Here is an 18,317-nt window from a genome sequence, read left to right as displayed (position 1 = left end):
GTGCCGTGGTGTCAGTCTAGCTCACAGCAACCTCAAACTCCTGGGCTCAAGCAATCCTGCTGCCTCAGCCTCTTGAATAGCTGGGACTACAGGCATGCACCACCATGCCTGGCTAATTTTTTCTATATATATTAGTTGGCCAATTATTTTCTTTCTATTTATAGTAGAGACGTGGTCTCGCTCTTGCTCAGGCTGGTTTCGAACCCCTGACCTCAAGCAATCCGCCCACCTCGGCCTCCCAGAGTGCTAAGATTACAGGCATGGGCCACCTCGCCTGGCCCTTTTTTGGTTGTTGTTCGTTTGTTTGTTTTGTTTTGAGACAGAGCCACCAATTAGTCTTTATAAGATTTTTGGTTTGGTTTTTAAATAACAATGGGGGAGATCAACTTGCAGATGGATTTGCTCACATTCTTAAGGAATTAAAATATTTTTATAGCTAGTTTAAAAATATCCTCTTTGCAGCTACGAAAGCTATAGACTAATTTGGGGAAAATGTGACAAAAATCAATTTTATTTCATGTATTTAAAATTCACCCTGTAAAACTTAGATTTGTGGAGCTGTTTTAAATATAGTTCCATTTTGTATGTATACATGTATGTGAAAAGTCATTAAGTCTGAAATAAAATACAGCCTAGGAACCATTTTAGAATTATACACATGTATATGAGTATTTTTATGTGTACATGTATATAAATAGATACATACCCATGGTTCTATTACCAGTTATTCCTCTTGATTTATATGTTTATATTGATTTATATGAAAATAAATGTTCTGTTTTACCTATCAGGTAGATTCTCAGTATCCCCCTGTTCAGAGACTCATGACCCCAAAGCCGGTTTCCATAGCAACAAATCGAAATATGTATTTTAAACCATCTTTGACCCCATCTGGTGAATTAAAGAAGACAAATCAAAGAATAGATGAAAAGTACACTGTGAGTATATGTATATTTTCACCAGTCTTTAATTAGATCATTCATGGATTAGAATGATTAAGAACAAATAATATAAAATATAAGTACTCAACTATTGTAGGAATTATGTAATGCATAGTTTGTGAATTAGTGATGATTATGAATTGTTATGCCTTTAAAATATCTATCACCTTGATCAAATCTTAAATTCGTGTTTACTAGTACATACTAGCATATACTCATTGATGTCTAGATTAAGTAATTTTGCCAGATTTGCTTTATCTGTATTTCTCATTTGTGTTGTTGTTGAACCATATGAATGTAAAATTTCAGACATATCTTTTGACCCCTAAGTACTTTGGGGTGCATTCCCTAAGTACTTTCTCCTATGTTATTCTAGCTAAGAAAATTAATATTCTTTAACATTATCTAAAACCTAGTCCATGTTTTTTATAGCTGCTGTTTTATCCAGGATCCAAACAAGATTCAGATATTGCTATTGCTTTTATTTTTCCAGACATTAAACCCTCACCTTGGCCACATTGGTTTTTGTTTTTTACGATAATTCACCTAATTAAAGTTTTCGGTTCTGTGGTTTTAGCATATCCGCAGTTGTTCAGCTGTTCAGCTATCCAGCTATCACAATAGTCAGTTTTAGAACATTTTCATCACCATCTCTCCCACCACCTGCCGCCCCCCCCCCAAATCCCATACCGATTAGTAGTCACTTAGCACGGTGTTTTCAAGGTTCATCTATGTTGTAGCATGTATCAGTACTTCAGTCCTTTCCTTTTTATGGCTGAATAATGTTTCATTGTATGTATAGATCAGATTTTGTCTATCTATTCATCAGTTGAGGGACATTTGGGTTGTTCTTGCTTTTTGTCTATAATAAATAATGATGCTGTGAACATGTGTTTACCAGTAATTTTTTGTGGACATATGTTTTCCTTTCTCCTGAGTCTATATCTAGGAATGGATTTGCTGGACATGTAGGCCTGTGAAGAGCCCAGGCCAGTTATCTTATAAAATGTCCCATAATCTAGGTTTATCTGTTTTCTTCTGTTATTTAAAGTGTTTATTGTATTTACATAGTATCTTACTGTTTTTACCTTTACTTATATTTAATTTCATTTCTTACAGCCCACTTTCTTGAAAAGCTTAAAACTTAATGTTGAAAGAATAGTACAGTGATAACCCATATATTCCATTATTTTGACTCACCAGTTATTAACATTTTGTCATCTTTGCTTTCTCTCTTTCTCTGCATACTTTCTTTTTTTTTTTAATTTTAAAAAGGTTATTGTAGAGACAGGATCTCATTATGTTGAGATCTCACTGGTCTTCAACTCCTGGCCTCAAGTGTTCCTTCCACATTGGCCTCCCAAAGTGGTGGGATTACAGGCATGAGCCACTGTGCTTTGCCTCCTCTTACTTTTTAATTAACATTAAATGTTATTTAAATATTTTACTTTTATTTTTTTTTTTTTTGAGACAGAGTCTCACTTTGTTGCCCTGGCTAGAGTGCCATGGTGTCATCATAGCTCACTGCAACCTCAAACTCCTGAGATCAAGTGATCCTCCTGTGTCACCCTTCTGAGTGGGTGAGATTGTAGGCATGTGTCACCATGCCCGGCTGAATTTTTCTATTCTTTTTTTGTAGAGACTGGTTCTTATTCTTCTTATGCTGGTCTTGAACTCTTGCCCTCAAGCAGTCCTCATGCCTTGGCCTCCCAAAGTGCTAGAATTAATAGGCATGAGCTACCACACCCTGAGCTACCACACCCAGCCCTGAATATTTTAAACATAATTGTTGACTTATACATTTGCAAAAAATGTTTCAAGATCTTCACATTTCCTTTATCTTTTTCTCTCTTTCTCACAAATAAGGAATTCCCTTACGTAATGCATAACAATGATCAAAACCAGAAACTTAACATTGACACAACACTATAATCTACGGATTTTATATATATGTTGCCAGTTGTCCCAGTAGAAAAAATTCCAAGATACATCTTGCGTTAGTCATCTCTATGTCTCCTTTAGTCTAGAACATTTCCTTCCGTTTTGTATTTCACAACATTGATAATTTTGAAGAATACAAGCCAGTTATTGTGTAGGATGTCTTGCAGTTTGGGGTTGTGTGATGTCTGCTTGTGATTAGATTCCCATTATACACTTTTGGTGGTAAATCCAGCATCCATTCAATGGTTATTGAATGGATGCTGAGTTGTTTTCAGTGTTCAGAAGGCACATGCTATCAATTTGTCCCATTGCTGGCACTGTGGTCCTTAGTTAAGGTGGTGTCTGCGGGGATTCTCCACTATAAAGTTGCTATTTATCTTTTGTAATTAATAAGTATCTTGGAGATAACTTTGGAACTATAAATATCCTTTTCACCCACTGGTATTAGCATTATTGATTTTTGCCTGAATCCATAGATTGCTACATGGCAGTTTTTGAATTTTTCTGTTTCTTCTACATTTCTTAGTTGGCTTTCTCTACTATAAGGAAGAATTTTCCTTTCTTTGTGTTTTTATTTACTTATTTACTTTTTTATGTCAATTTGAATGTTTATATATAATAGATACAATCTTTTATTAGCATTATTTATTTTGATGTTCAGATTGTTCCATGTTTTGCCTTTGAACTGGCTCCTGTGTCTTTTAATATGTCTTCTCATTTTTTGAGCACTCCATTGCATTTTGATGTTATAAGATAATTTAGGCTCATCTTGTACATTTCCTGCCACAGTCCTGTAATCAGCCTATTTCTCCAAGGAATTTTGATTCCTATCAGTAGATGTACTTTAAGTGATACAGAATCATTTCCAAATGGATATCCTTGTAAATTTGCTTGCACAATTAATAGGCCAAAAAGAGGGAGAAGTAAAAGTAATTTTGTTCCTCTTCCCTTCCTCCCTCCACCCTATTTCACCCCCAAAAAAGTAATTTTGTGGTTAGTAAGCATATTATCTATAGACTATCATTTTGTTAAAAGGACAATTGTGGGCTGGGCGCGGTGGCTCATGCCTGTAATCCCAGCACTCTGGGAGGCCAAGGTGGGTGGATTGCTCGAGGTCAGGAGTTCAAAACCAGCCTGAGCAAGAGCGAGACCCCGTCTCTACTATAAATGGAAAGAAATTAATTGGCCAACTAAAAATATATACAAAAAATTAGCCGGGCATGGTGGCGCATGCGTGTAGTCCCAGCTACTCGGGAGGCTGAGGCAGGAGGATCGCTTGAGCCCAGGAGTTTGAGGTTGCTGTGAGCTAGGCTGACACAATGGCACTCTAGCCTGGGCAACAAAGCGAGACTTTGTCTCAAAAAAAAAAAAAAAAAAAAAAGGGGGACAGTTGTGCTTGATAACATTCTGTATGTGTAATCACATTGTAACTCTTGGTTACCATTCAGAAGGTTAGATATAATTTCAAATTTCAAGATTCATTAACTGAAAAAATCAAATTCCTGATTCCAAATACTAAGATTCATGGGAAGAAGGGCATTATTTAAAAAAAATTAAAACAAATAAGCAGGAATATAAGTGTGTGTATTTTTTTTTTTTTTTTTTTGCAGATGGGATATGATAAAAATATGACCCCTGGACAAAATAGAGAACAAGAAAGGTAATATTTCACATATCACAAAACTTCTTTATATTTAATTTGTAAGGTCCATATTTGATCTACATATACTTTTTTGAAGATTAAGATAAAAAAAAAACTTGACACCGAAAAAAACATCTGTTAGTTTTTAAAATCACATTGAGCTGTACATTTATTTCCTTACTTTTTAGCAGTTCTGTTTTTTAAGTATTTAGTTAACAAGTTATGGACCAGAATAATAAATCACTTCTTTAAATTTTTTTTTATTTGCTAGTGGCTTTTCATACCCAAATTTCAGTTTGCCTGCAGCCAATGGTTTATCTTCTGGAGTAGGTGGTGGAGGTGGCAAGATGAGACGAGAAAGAACACGTTTTGTTGCTTCTAAACCTCCAGAGGATGAGGTAAGGCTGTGTACTTAATAATCTTGAGGTTTATTAAAAGGTTTGATGTGGTGGTGAGGAGAGACCACTGGGTAAGGGTGGGGTTTGAGGAGACACAGAGCAAAATCAATCTGCCATTGAAACGGTCCCTTCAAAGTGTGTGCTGAAAAACTAACCTAATACCTTAAATATCATGAGTAGCATAAGGAAAACTACCCATAATTCTTCAAATAAAGGAATTGCAATTGAAATTATTCGACCCTTAGTATTAGTGTATAAAGTTTTGCCTGTTTATGAAATGTACGCAGATAAGTTTATAAATAGAATCAATACTGTATGTATTCTTCTCACTTACCATTTTCTCTTTTTTTTTTTTTGGTGATTTGTGTTATGAAAGGTAACTGTTTTCTTTGTGTTGGTTATCCAGTTGTTCTTGCAGGTTGTTGAATTTTCTTATGATCCACATTTGAAATTCCTCTTCCGTCATTTTGGTGGCCTGATTTTGGTTGGTGTCCATTTCTAAGGGGCTGGTGCTCCTCTTTGGGGGTGTGCTTTCCTTTTGGTTCTTCATATTTCCAGATTTACTTCGCTGATTTATTCCCATCTGGATCAGTTGTTGTTTCTTGCCTTTAGGTTTTTGTTTGGGTTTGTTTTTTTTGTTTTGTTTTTGTTTTTTTGAGACAGAGTCTCACTTTGTTGCCCAGGCTAGAGTGAGTGCCGTGGGGTCAGGCTAGCTCATAGCAACCTCAAACTCCTGGGCTCAAGCAATCCTTATGCCTCAGCCTCCCGAGTAGCTGGGACTACAGGCATGTGCCACCATGCCCGGCTAATTTTTTCCTGTATGTTTTTAGTTGGCCAATTAATTTCTTTCTATTTATAGTAGAGACGGGGTCTTGCTCTTGAACTCCTGACCTTGAGTGATCCACCCTCCTCGGCCTCCCAGAGTGCTAGGATTACAAGTGTGAGCCACTGCGCCTGGCCTCCTTTGGGCATTGACACGCCCTGTTTAGTCTCTTAGCCGGTAGGTGGTGTTTGTGGGTGAGATTCGACCACACCCTATATGATGAGTTAGTAGGTTTTGTGAAAAGGGTGTGCAGAATGTCCTCCCTGTCAATAGGTGGCACTTGCTCGGAGGAACAGGCTACACTGTTGCTTTTTGGGTCTTGTATCCAGTTCTTGTTCTGCTGGAGTGCCTCAGGTGGTGGGTGGGGTCCTGGGACTCCAGGTGTGTCCTTTTCTCCCCCTCAGTGAGGGCTGGTCTGGGAGTGAGTCTGGGCAGTGCTTGGTTGGGTAATCCTGCCCTCAGGTACCACCAATGCCCTTAGCAGGGGTCAAAGTTCTGTTCTCTGCTTCCAGGAAAAGCTGTCAGGGAGGGGCTGGAATGGCCCTGCTCAGTCCGAAAGTCTGCATGTGGGGGTGGGCCTGTCTGAGACCCACTGTCTGGAAGCGGGCCTTGCACCTTTCCACCCTCCCCAACTCCATGGCTACTCCTGGGCCTCTGCCAGCAGGCCAGACCTCATGCAATTTAAGACCTGGGTGCAAGGGATCTGGTCTGCAGGTCGGACTTCTGGGCTCTGGAGTTCAATCCCTGACCCCACTAGGGAGAAGAGTGCCAGTCCCAATTCACCTACAGGGAGCCCAAGCTGGGTCTGTGTCTCAGGGTCTGCACCGTTCTCCTGGAATCACTGGGCCAGCAGCACCTGGGAGGGCTGGCGGGTAGGGAGCTCACCATCTGAGTTCCCCTCAGTCAGCTGTAGGGTCCCAAAAGGGAAGGTCCCGTTCCCTGGAGGTGCCTTCGGCTGGCGGCTGTATTGTCTCTCTCGGCAGCCGCAGATAGGGTGGGGGGGAGGGGAGAATGGAGCAATATGGCGCCTGCCACACAGCTGGGGTCTGTGCACACAGAGATGCCCTGAGGGAGTTGGGAGCCTGGTGCCTGTCCGCTACAGGCTTACCTCTCACTGGCGGTGGCCGTCTCTGGGCTAGTCTCTTAGGTCTCTCCAACTGCTAGGAAGCACCCCAGCAGTCGGAGATGCAAGGGAGGAGGAAGTTAACTACTTCACCTACCCTTGCTGCTGGTCTCCAGGCTACTTGGGAGGTCTCTGCTTCCAGTTCTCCTCCCCAGCCTCCTCCCATGGAGTCTCCTGTGGTCTCAGGTACCCCTCCTTCCAACCCTTGTCCGATGTATGCTCGTTTGCTAGCTTCTTTCTTTTAATTTCTCCTAGAATCTGTCTTTTCTGCAGAGACACTCTGTTTGGCGGTGTTTCTCGTCTGCCTCGAGATCCACATCTTTAAATAAATGTATTAAAGGTTGCATATTTCTCTTCAAGGTAGTTTTGCAATTTAACACTCCACCATGTGATAATAGGTAGGTCTACTTTATCTTTACCTGGTATTTGATTTTTTTTGAATTTTTTCCAGTATGATGGATGTGTGCTTTCATTTGTCATTGTTATAGTTAAAATTTCACCTGTGACTTCCTCAGGAATGTTCTGTTTCTATTGACTTGTCATGTTTTGAGTTAAGTTGTTGGATGTCTTCGGGTTAGTTTTCTTCATGTCTATTGGAATTTTGTTTTGCAGTCTTAGGATGGGAGGCCTTTCTTCCTTCCTTTCCTTCCCTCCCTCCTTCCCTTCTTTCCTTCCTTCCTCCTTATCTTCCTTTTTTCTCTTTCTTTCTTTTCTTCTTTTTCTTTTTTCTTTTTTTGTTTGAGACAGAGTCTCACCTTGTTGCTCAGGCTAGAGTGTGTGGCGTCAGCCGCAACCTCAAAGTCCTGGCTCAAGCAATCCTTCTGCATCAGCTTCCCGAGTAGCTGAGACTGTAGGCATGCGCCACCACGCCCGGCTAATTTTTTCTATATATTTTTAGTTGACCAATTAATTTCTTTCTATTTGTAGTAGAGACGGGGTCTTGCTCTTGCTCAGGCTGGTTTCAAACTTCTGACCTTAAGTGATCCGCCTGCCTCTGCCTCTGAGAGTGCTAGGATTACAGGTGTGAGCCACCATGCCCGGCCTGTTTGTTTTCTTTTTTGTAAGAGACTGAGTCTTGAGTCTGTCACCCAGGCTGGAGTGCAGTGGTACAGTCATAGCTTACTATAACCTGGGCTCAAGTGATCTTCCCAGATCAGCCTCCTGATTAACTAGGACTACAGCTGTGCACCACTACCCCTCCCCTGGCTAATTTTTATTTTTTGTAGAGGCGGGTCTCATTATGTTGCCCAGGCTGATCTAGCCTGTTTCTCACTTCTTGTCTTTCCTTTTTCTACTTAGCAGTTCTGTAGTTGTGCCTCTGGCTCACCAGAATCATGACTTCTTTGGCACTTTGCATATTGTCATATTGCCTGGCTTGTCATGATATTTGGGATTATGCTAGGAGACTTGGCTCACTTGTCTGGAGAGTCCATCTTTCCCTTAGGTTCTGCTTGTCGCTTTACTGGAGTGTTGTGAAGGGAGGGGAATGTATACTACTGTTTGGAAAGAAATCATCAATGTTAACTCTGTTGATCACATATATAGTATATAAAATTTTGTAGTTTTTGTAGCAAACAAGTTTTCTTTTGTCATTAAAACTCTTTATGTAGACTTTATTAATTCCATTTAATAAATGGGTTATGTAAATAAGGAATTTGGTATTTGATTAATATAGCATTTGTTAATTTTTAAACATAGGCTTCTGTATTTCATGGTAAAATTTATATATTTCATGGCCTTACATTCGTAAAGGTTTTTTTAAATCTCTGTATGAGGAAAGCATTAGCTTGGCTTGATGTTTGCTAGTGACAGATTGTATAGATTTTGTTAATTTCCCTTCAGTTTCAGTTTTTTAAAGATAAAATTTCTAAGATCTTATGCTGAAGTTTAGGTTGATATCTGTAGCTTAATTTTAGCTTTCTTGTAGATAGGTGTTTAGTGTGACTTTGCTGTATTGAACAGTTTTTTGATTTTATTGATGCATTACTTTACTTTTGCTCTTTGTGTCCAGTATACTTGAGGACTTTATGAAAAGCTTACCCGACCCCATGTCTTTGTCACCTTCTCCCTTCTTTGGGCCCCCTCTCATCATTCTGGCCAACTGCCAACTGCCAGTTTCGTATCCCAGGATGCCTCACCCAATCCCTTCCATCCCTGGCTCTGTTCTACCCTGGAGTGAGTCTCCACATTTCTGAGGAAAGCGGTACTAATGGGATGACTGTCCCAAATTTTCTGGCTACCTTGTGTTTATCTATATAGAATAAGTTTGGTTTGGATACGTACTTGTATAGTTACTTTGAATCCAATGCTACGTTTTTGTTTTATATGTCAAGTATGTTCAGATAACTAATGCTTCCTTGTTGAGTTATAGTTAGTGGGAATTTTGGTACAAGATTAAAGATTCATTTTTTTGTGGGTATTTTAATGGGCGTTTGGGAAAGGTCAAATGGAGGAGATTTATTTTTGATGAGAAGTAAACAGATTATAATAATTTCATATACAATTGTTACTTAGCAGGAATTGGTGTATTTTGATTCATTAAATTCAGGATAGTAGAACTCTATATTTAGAATAACCCATTTTGTAAGAGTGTTTTACCTTTCACCTTATCTTAGATTCCAAAACACATGAGGATTGTAGTCACCATATGTATTGGCATTTTGCCTCTACTGTGGTACCAATCCAAGTGTTTTTTTAATAATTGAAAAGCTCATTGATACAGAGTAGGTATGTTAGCATGTAAGACTATTATTAGAGAAATTTTTTTTTTTTTTTTTTTTGAGACAGAGTCTCACTTTGTTGTCCAGGTTAGAGTGAGTGCCGTGGCGTCAGCCTAGCTCACAGCAACCTCAAACTCCTGGGCTCAAGCGATCCTCCTGCCTCAGCCTCCCGAGTAGCTGGGACTACAGGCATGCGCCACCATGCCCGGCTAATTTTTTATATATATATCAGTTGGCCAATTAATTTCTTTCTATTTATAGTAGAGACGGGGTCTCACTCTTGCTCAGGCTGGTTTTGAACTCCTGACCTTGAGCAATCCGCCCGCCTCGGCCTCCCAAGAGCTAGGATTACAGGCGTGAGCCACAGCGCCCGGCCTATTAGAGAAATTTAATTGCTTGCTATTGTCATATATAGTCTTGCTACTTACTAGGTTGACTTTGAACAGATTAACCTCTTTGTACCTCCTGAGTTTATCTGTAAAATGGGAATAGGAATAAATGTATTGAGCTGGTATCTGTAGGATGTCTACCACATAATAGCTTTATGGTATTAAGCCATATATTTCCCTGCCTCTGTTTTCTCATATACAACAATAGTATCTATTTCATTTGAGAGATAACCTACACAAATGTATTACAGAGGTATTGTGGAGTGGGTTGTCAAATATTTGATGATTGGTTTGTTCAACTTGAAGTGTCTATAAAAGTATGAAGTTAGCAGAATTCATGGCTTTTTTTCTCCTAGATTAGCGGGATCTGCCTATGATCTACTAAGTCCAAATTTTAGGGAACAGGAATCAAATTATAGAATTGGTTCAAGGGCAATAAATAATACAAAGGAACAGGGGGGCCAAGTATGGGGCTTAAGGAGCTGGCACGAGATAGCAGATTATATAGTTGATGTTTTTAGGCTTCTAGGCTAGAGATTGGAGAAGGAAGAGACTTCCTTACAGAAATAGCTAGATGCATCTTTTGTTTGCTCCCTCTCCCCCCAGATTGATTGTGATAAGCTTCAAACATGAAATGTTAAAAGAATTGTGCAGTGGATACACATAGTAGCACTTGGATTCTAACATTTTATTATATTTGCTTTATCAAAAACACCTATCTTTTTTTAGTGCATTTCAGAGTAAGTTGAAGACATCTGTACACATTATCCCCAAATACTTCATAGAATGCTAAAGTATTATTTTTTAATTTAGCAAAAATTTACATATATGAAAGATAAAATTCTTAGGTGTACCATTTAATGAATTTGACAGATGCTTACACCTGTGTAATCCAAACCCCTGTGGAGATCGGACATTCCCAGAAATTTCACTCTTCAATTCCCATCACCTCCTACTCCAGAGGCAATCACTATTCTCATTTTTGCACTGTATATTGTTGTTGCTTGTTCTCCAACTTCATATGAATACAGTTATTCAGTATATATTATTTTGTCCCTGGCTATTGTGAGTAAAGCTGCTATGAACATTCTTGTACAAGTCTTTTGGAACATGTTTATTTCTCTGGGGGGGATAAATATCTGGAAGAGGAGGTGCTAGGCTATATCCTAAGTGTTTTAACTTTTTAAGGAACTGTAAAACACTTTTCCAGCGTGTTTGCTGTTTTACACTCCCACCTACAATGTATGAGAGCATTTTAGTTGCTCTGCATGCTTACCAATAATTGCTTATCATCATCTTTTTTTTTTTTTTTTTTTGAGACATAGTCTCGCTTGTTGACCAGGCTAGAGTGAGTGCCGTGGCGTCAGCCTAGCTCACAGCAACCTCAAACTCCTGGGCTCAAGCAATCCTTCTGCCTCAGCCTCCCGAGTAGCTGGGACTACAGGCATGTGCCACCATGCCCGGCTAATTTTCTATATATATTAGTTGGCCAATTAATTTCTTTCTATTTATAGTAGAGACAGGGTCTCGCTCTTGCTCAGGCTGGTTTCAAACTCCTGACCTGGAGCGATCCACCCGCCTCAGCCTCCCAGAGTGCTAGGATTACAGGCGTGAGCCACCGCGCCCGGCTCATGTTTTTAATAAAGTCATTCTGGTTTGTGTATGATAGTATCTCATTGTGATTTTAATTTGCATTTTCCTGATAACTATTATAATAATATTGTGTTCTTTTTTATGTGCTTATTGGACATTTGTTTATCTTCTTTTGTGAGGTGTATGTTCAAATCTTTTGCCTGTTTAAAAATTGAAGTGCCTTATTATTGAGTTTTTGGAGGTCTTTATAAATTCTGGACCCACGTACTTTGTCAGATATGTGTCTTAACAAACAAATTTGGTTTACTATTTATTTTCTTAATGTCATTATCAGTAGATGTTCTAAATTTTGTGAAGGCTGGATTTATCTTTTTATTATTATTTTTACCATTGTTTGTGTCATAAGAAACTGTTGCCTATCCCCAGGCTACAAAGATAATTCTCCTGTTTTGCTTCTAAAAGATTTATAGCTGTGCTTTTGTTTTCCAGTTTTCCTTTTGATTTTATATTTGACCGATGGATTATTTAGAAATGTTTTTAATCTTCAGATATTTGGGGGGGGATAGTGGTTAGCGATTTCTACTTTAATTTCATTGTGATTAGAGAAATACTGAGATCATGATATTAATGTTTTGAAATTACTGAGACTTGGCTTACAGCTTAGCATATGGTCTGCTTGGTAATTCTTGAAGAATATATATTCTGTACTTGTTGGGCATAGTGTTCTACAGCAGTCAGTTAATAAGGTAACTGATAGTATTTATTAGATATTTGTTCTTTTTTAGGAGAGAGTAAGGTATAGTCTGTTAAACTATTGAGGGTCGGTGTTAAAATTGCCAAATTTATTTGGTGAATTTGTCTTCCCCCCTTAATTATATCAATTTTTGCTTCATATATTTTAGGGTCCTGTTTAGAGCATACACCTTACAAGAGCCACCTTGTTATGTGGCTCCATAATGAATTTCCCTTTTAATGTTGCTACATGTCCTTTTTAATAAACTTTGAAAATACTCTTTGTCTTGAAATCTACCATCTGGTATTAATGTAGCCACTTATTCTTACTAGAACAAGCCTTGTGCTTACTATTTGCAGGGTATGTCTTTTTAGTTTATCTGTGTTTATATTTAAAGTAAATATATAAATAGCATATAGTTGATTCTTTTATATCCATTTTCTATCTTTTAGTTGGAATATTTAATCCCTTTATAATTAATGTAATTATTGGTATGGTTAGAGTAAGGGTTTCCTTTTATCAGTTATTTTCTATTTCTCGCATATATGTTTTTTTTTCTTTTGTTCTTTTCAGAACTGCCTTTTTGGGGACTAACTGAATATTTATTAAAATTCCATTTTAATTTATTTGTTGGCTTTTTATTTTTTATTTTTTTGAGAACAGAGTCTTGCTCTGTTGCCTGGACTTGAGTGCTGTGACATCAGCTTAGCTCACAGCAACCTCAAACTCCTGGGCTTAAGTGATCCTCCTGCTTCAGCTTCTCAAATAGCTGAGACTATAGGTGCACAACATCACACCCTGCTAATTTTTTCTATTTTTAGTTGTCCAGCGAATTTCTTTCTATTTTTAGTAGAGACGGGGTCTTGCTCTCGGTGAGGCTGGTCTGAACTGACCTGAAGTGATTCTCCTGCCTTGGCCTCCCAGAGTGCTAGGATTACAGGCATGAGCCACCATGCCCGGCCTATTTGTTGGCTTTTTAGCTCTACCTCATTGAGTTATTTAGTGGTGTATCATGGAATTATGATATCTGTCCTTAACTTTTTACAGACTCTGCTACTTCCTGTAAAATTTATACCACTTCTGTAAAATTTAACAGGACTGTGTAGTGAGATTTCCTACCCCACTTCCCTGGCATTTTATGGTATGCTTATTTGTATTATATCTAGCTAGGCTATAAATTCAACGATGTATACCTTTTGCTTCATATGGTTATATGTATTTTAAAGAAATTAAGAGAAAAATCTTTTTATGTTTGCTCTCACACTCTCCATTTCTTTCTGAAATCTGAGTTTCCATTTGGTATCATTACCCTTCAGCCTGAAGAACTTGTAAAGCAGGTTTTATGGCAATAGAGTCTTTTTATTTTATCTGAAATGGTCTTTATTTTGCCTTTGATTTTTGGATCAGCTTTATTCAGGTGTGCTTCATGAACAATAAACTGCATCCATTCGAAGTATTTAGCTACTTTTAGCTAGTAGTGAACTTATCTGAACTCAGATTTAGTTTCCTCTATGGTGGGCAGCTGAAACTCTAGTTTTATTTGGCTGTTTGGTGTCTGCTTAACACCTGTATAGTTTCAGATCTACCAAAGATTTGGGTGGTTTATATGCAGAATTTGGGGCTCCCCTTTTGTGACTCTTCATTCCTGCATCTCCCGTAATTTTCTAGCTGATTCCTCAACTAACAGGCTTGCAGTTTTCAGTGGTACCAACTCATGAAGAGAACAGGAGGCTCACCTGGTGCCCTTCTCATTTTCAGTGTGTCCTCTCCTATCCAGTTTGTTCTTGATTTTGGTTGCTCTCCAGTGTTTTCACATGGTTGTTTCTTAAATTTTTTCCAGAGTTTATAGTATCTTTTAGAGTAGTGGTCACATATAAGCTACTCCACCATTAGCAGAAGTGGATTCTTTTTGTTTGCTCTTAATTTAGGCTGGAGACTCAGGGTGCTCTTTGCTCTGTTAGGTTAAAAACCAGGGTGGTTCACCAGACTTCTCAGTACCAGCGGTTGTTAAATGCTTGTTTTACATACCAAGACCATACGGTAGTTTCTGCTTATCCTTGCGGATATGTTTCAAGACCCCAGGGATTGTCTGAAACCCTGAATAGTACTGAGCCCTATATCTATGATATTTTTACATACATACCTATGATAAAGTTTAATTTGTAAGCTAGGCCCAGTAAGAGATTAACAACAACAATAATAAAACAAAAATAATAACAATCTACTGTAATATAAGTTATATAAATGTAGTCTCTTTCTCTCCGATTCCCTCCCTCCCTCCCCCAGTATCTTATTGTATGTAATATTTTTGTATCATGATTGACTACTGCAGGCAACTGAAACTGTGGCAATTGGAACCCTGGATAAGGGGGTACTACTGTATATAACTTTGTTTCAATTAATACTAAGACTATGGTATAGAGTAAGGATTATTATTTTTTTCTCTCATATTTACCAATTAGGGAATTGGTGCTGAGGGCAGTTAGGTTCTTAAAGTCACATGGCTAGTGGCACAGCTGGGATTCACATCTTGTTTAGTTTTTCTGATTTGAGAGCCCACAATGTTAATGCTACATGGTGCCACCTTCTTCCTATCTAAATTTGCCTGTACCTTTGATTCTACATGAAAGTAAGTAGAGATAAAAGAATGACATGAATGATGAAATGTATCATTATAAATAAAACATGTGTTTTAGGAAATGGAAGTACCAGTATTACCGAAAATCTCTCTACCGATCACCAGTTCTTCACTGCCTACCTTCAATTTTAGTTCCCCTGTGATGACAACTTCCTCTCCGTCAGCCATCAGTCTGTCTCAATCATTAACAAACAAGGTAAAAAAACATTGTATAAATAGAGGTGAATTTTGTTCATTCTTCCTTTTTTAAAAAAAATCTAATACTGTACTCTGAGCAGTGATTAATTTTCATTATGGAAATTAATAGCTCATAGCAAGCAGAGAGAAATAAATGGAAGTGGTGTTTTGCTTTTTAAAAAGTATGTACAAATATCTTGGATACTTTATAAGGGAGTGTTCTTCTACTCTTATGCAATGCATTAGAGAATGAGATTATTGTAAATTTGTTTCCAGACAGTGTTTTCCAAAAAGATACTTTTTGGGCAAGAAAGGACTTATGTTTTTACTTCTAAAGTGTAGTCTTAACATCTTTCAATGTGTTCTGAAATTTTTATGATTTCTTCTTGGCTTGCACTTTTTCTGAACATATTCTTATAGATGGTATTTTTCTCTTGTAGGCAAATATCCACCTCTAAGATTGTGTATGCTCTTTTTATAAAAGGAAGCCAGATTTGATAGCATCTATAGTTCACTGTTTTTCAGAAGTTAAAGTTATTTTTAAATGTAAAAGGAAAAAATTTTTAGTTTCTTTGGGATAATTAATTTGCTTAAGGTATATTGTATTGTCAGTTTTTTTTTCCTAAGTAGCTCTTTTTGTGTCATTTCTTAATAATTTGGAAAACCAGGTACAGATGACCTCTCCAAGTAGCACTGGCAGTCCTATGTTTAGATTTTCATCTCCAATTGTAAAATCTACTGAGGCAGATGTACTACCTCCATCATCTGTAAGTAGCAAGCAAAGAATAATTTTTGTTTATTCATTTCAAAGCCATGTTGTATTTTTATCAAATCTAAGGTGGCACTGGTGGTAAGAAACACTATTCTTTTTCTTTCAACTTAAAAAATATTCAGTGTATAGAAAACTTCTGAAAATTACATATTATTCACTACATATATATGCATATGTATTTTCTCCTATACCATTTCAAAGTTAAAATGCAGGCATCTTGATTTCCTTAATGCTTCTCTGTGTATCCCCTAAGGAAAAGGACAGTCCTTTGCATCTTTTCAATACAGTTATCATACCCAAGAAATTACATGATATAATAACAACACAATCCATATTCAGATTTCCCTTTCATCCTGAGACTGTCGTTTAATTGCTATTTTCTTTCTAATGGTCCTAGATCCAATTAAGACAAGGACCTAATCAAGTAAATTATATTGCATTTAGTTAAAACATGCCTTTTGATTCGTCTTTAATCTGGAAAAGTTCTGGGCTCTTTTTATGTCCTACAATATGTATTTGTTTCTTCATGGTCAAGTATTAAACATTTTGTGCTGGGTATGGTGGCTCACACCTGTAATCCTAGCACTTTGGGATGCTGAGGCAGAATCAGCATGCTTGAGCTTAGGAGTTTGAGATTCCAGTGAGCTATGATGATGCCACTGCACCAAACAAACAAAAAAAAAAAAAAAGAAAAGAAAGAAAATGAAGTAAAATTTTGGGTAAGAATAATACATAAGTTTAATGTTCAAGTTGCTCCACATTTGGCATGTTTTTGACATACCATGTTCTGTTTTTAACTATGCCCTTACTTTCTTTCTTTTTTTTTTTTTTTTTTTTTTTGAGACAGAATCTTGCTTTGTTGCTCAGGCTAGAGTGAGTGCCGTGGCATCAGCCTAGCTCACAGCAACCTTAATCTCCTGGGCTCAAGTGATCCTTTTGCCTCAGTCTCCCGAGTAGCTGGAACTACAGGCATGCGCCACCATGATCGGCTGATTTTTTCTATTTATAGCAGAGATAGGCTGGTTTTGAACTCCTGACCTCGAGCAATCCGCCTGCCTCAGCCTCCCAGAGTGCTAGGATTACAGGAGTGAGCCACTGCTCCCGGCCTGTCCTTACTTTCTAGCACCACTAAATGTTACAGATCAAATGTAATTTCCCTGCCACATATCTGAAATCCATCAGTTGCCCCCAAAGTCTCATACTTTTTATTAGAAAATGACATTCAGAAACCCAGAACTGGGCATTAGGAACAAAAACCAATTTTATGTACTGATTTGAAAGAAAAAAATGCCTAAGAAATTAAAAATGCTGTCTGTTAAACTATGACATTGACATTCAATATAAGAAGAATCCCAACTTCAGAGATTATAAAATATAAACTAAATACATTAAGATAAGTGAAATTTAGTACATATTTTGACTTGGAATAAAAATAAGCTCCATAGTTGATATTTGTTTAAAAGTAAATTGACAGGCTGGGTGCGGTGGCTCACGCCTGTAATCCTAGCTCTCTGGGAGGCCGAGGCCGGTGGATCGCTCAAGGTCAGGCGTTCAAAACCAGCCTGAGCAAGAGCGAGACCCCGTCTCTACTAGAAATAGAAAGAAATTAATTGGCCAACTAAAAGATATATAGAAAAAATTAGCCAGGCGTGGTGGCACATGCCTGTAGTCCAGCTACTCAGGACGCTGAGGCAGAAGGATCGCCTGAGCCCAGGAGTTTGAGGTTGTTGTGAACTAGGCTGACACCATGGCACTCTAGCCAGGGCAACAGAGTGAGACTGTGTCTCAACAAAACAAAACAAAAAAACTAAATTGACACTTAAAGGATACCTTTTCTCTTTACAGATTGGATTTACTTTTAGTGTGCCTGTTGCTAAAACAGCAGAACTTTCTGGCTCCAGTTGTACTTCAGAACCAATGATAATTAGTTCAGGTAAGTAAAAAGTTCTCACATATTTTTATATAAAAAGTTGCATACATTAGTATTTCAGAGTCTCTGTCACGTTTGGTAATTCTTACAAATGCCTTCATTTGAATGAAATTAGCTCTGAAAGGCAATCAAGAGCTGTCATCAACCTTAAGCTTAATATTTATATAATGCTTCTTGTAAGTTATCTTCAGTGATACTACCTCCTTAAATTAAATGTAAGTGTTAAGGTTTGGTTTTGAGAGGGATAGCAAGTTTATCTACTCTCTTGGTTTAGTTAAAATAAGGTGATGAATTTGTTATAAATGAAATCTCATTTTAAGAAGTTTAAAGGTTGTCTACATTATAATTGTAGTGGATTTTATCTCCAGGTTTTATTGTTCAGTTCACAAGCATTTTTGTGTGTATGCTGGCCCATGCAGTGATACATAATTTCTGAACTGAAGAAATTCAGTAGCTGAATTTCAGCAGCTGAAATTCAGTAGCTGAATTCAGTAACT

The 18,317-nt window shown here is 37.8% G+C and overlaps 1 protein-coding gene across 2 annotated transcripts in view; it reads left to right on the top strand.

The window, feature by feature from the left end:
• The window catches only part of NUP153 (nucleoporin 153), a 97,055-nt gene that overhangs the window by 52,968 nt on the left and 25,770 nt on the right, over nt 1–18,317 (top strand). For both annotated transcript variants that reach the window (XM_076010488.1, XM_012753611.2), the window contains exons 9-14: nt 792–938; nt 4,493–4,542; nt 4,796–4,922; nt 15,000–15,137; nt 15,787–15,885; nt 17,736–17,823. In XM_076010488.1, coding sequence (XP_075866603.1) covers nt 792–938; nt 4,493–4,542; nt 4,796–4,922; nt 15,000–15,137; nt 15,787–15,885; nt 17,736–17,823 — 649 coding nt within the window. The remainder of the gene's footprint in view (nt 1–791; nt 939–4,492; nt 4,543–4,795; nt 4,923–14,999; nt 15,138–15,786; nt 15,886–17,735; nt 17,824–18,317) is intronic.

The sequence above is a fragment of the Microcebus murinus genome, chromosome 15 (genome assembly GCF_040939455.1).
Source record: "Microcebus murinus isolate Inina chromosome 15, M.murinus_Inina_mat1.0, whole genome shotgun sequence".
Lineage (NCBI taxonomy): Eukaryota > Metazoa > Chordata > Mammalia > Primates > Cheirogaleidae > Microcebus > Microcebus murinus.
This window is presented reverse-complemented; position numbering and strand designations above follow the sequence as displayed.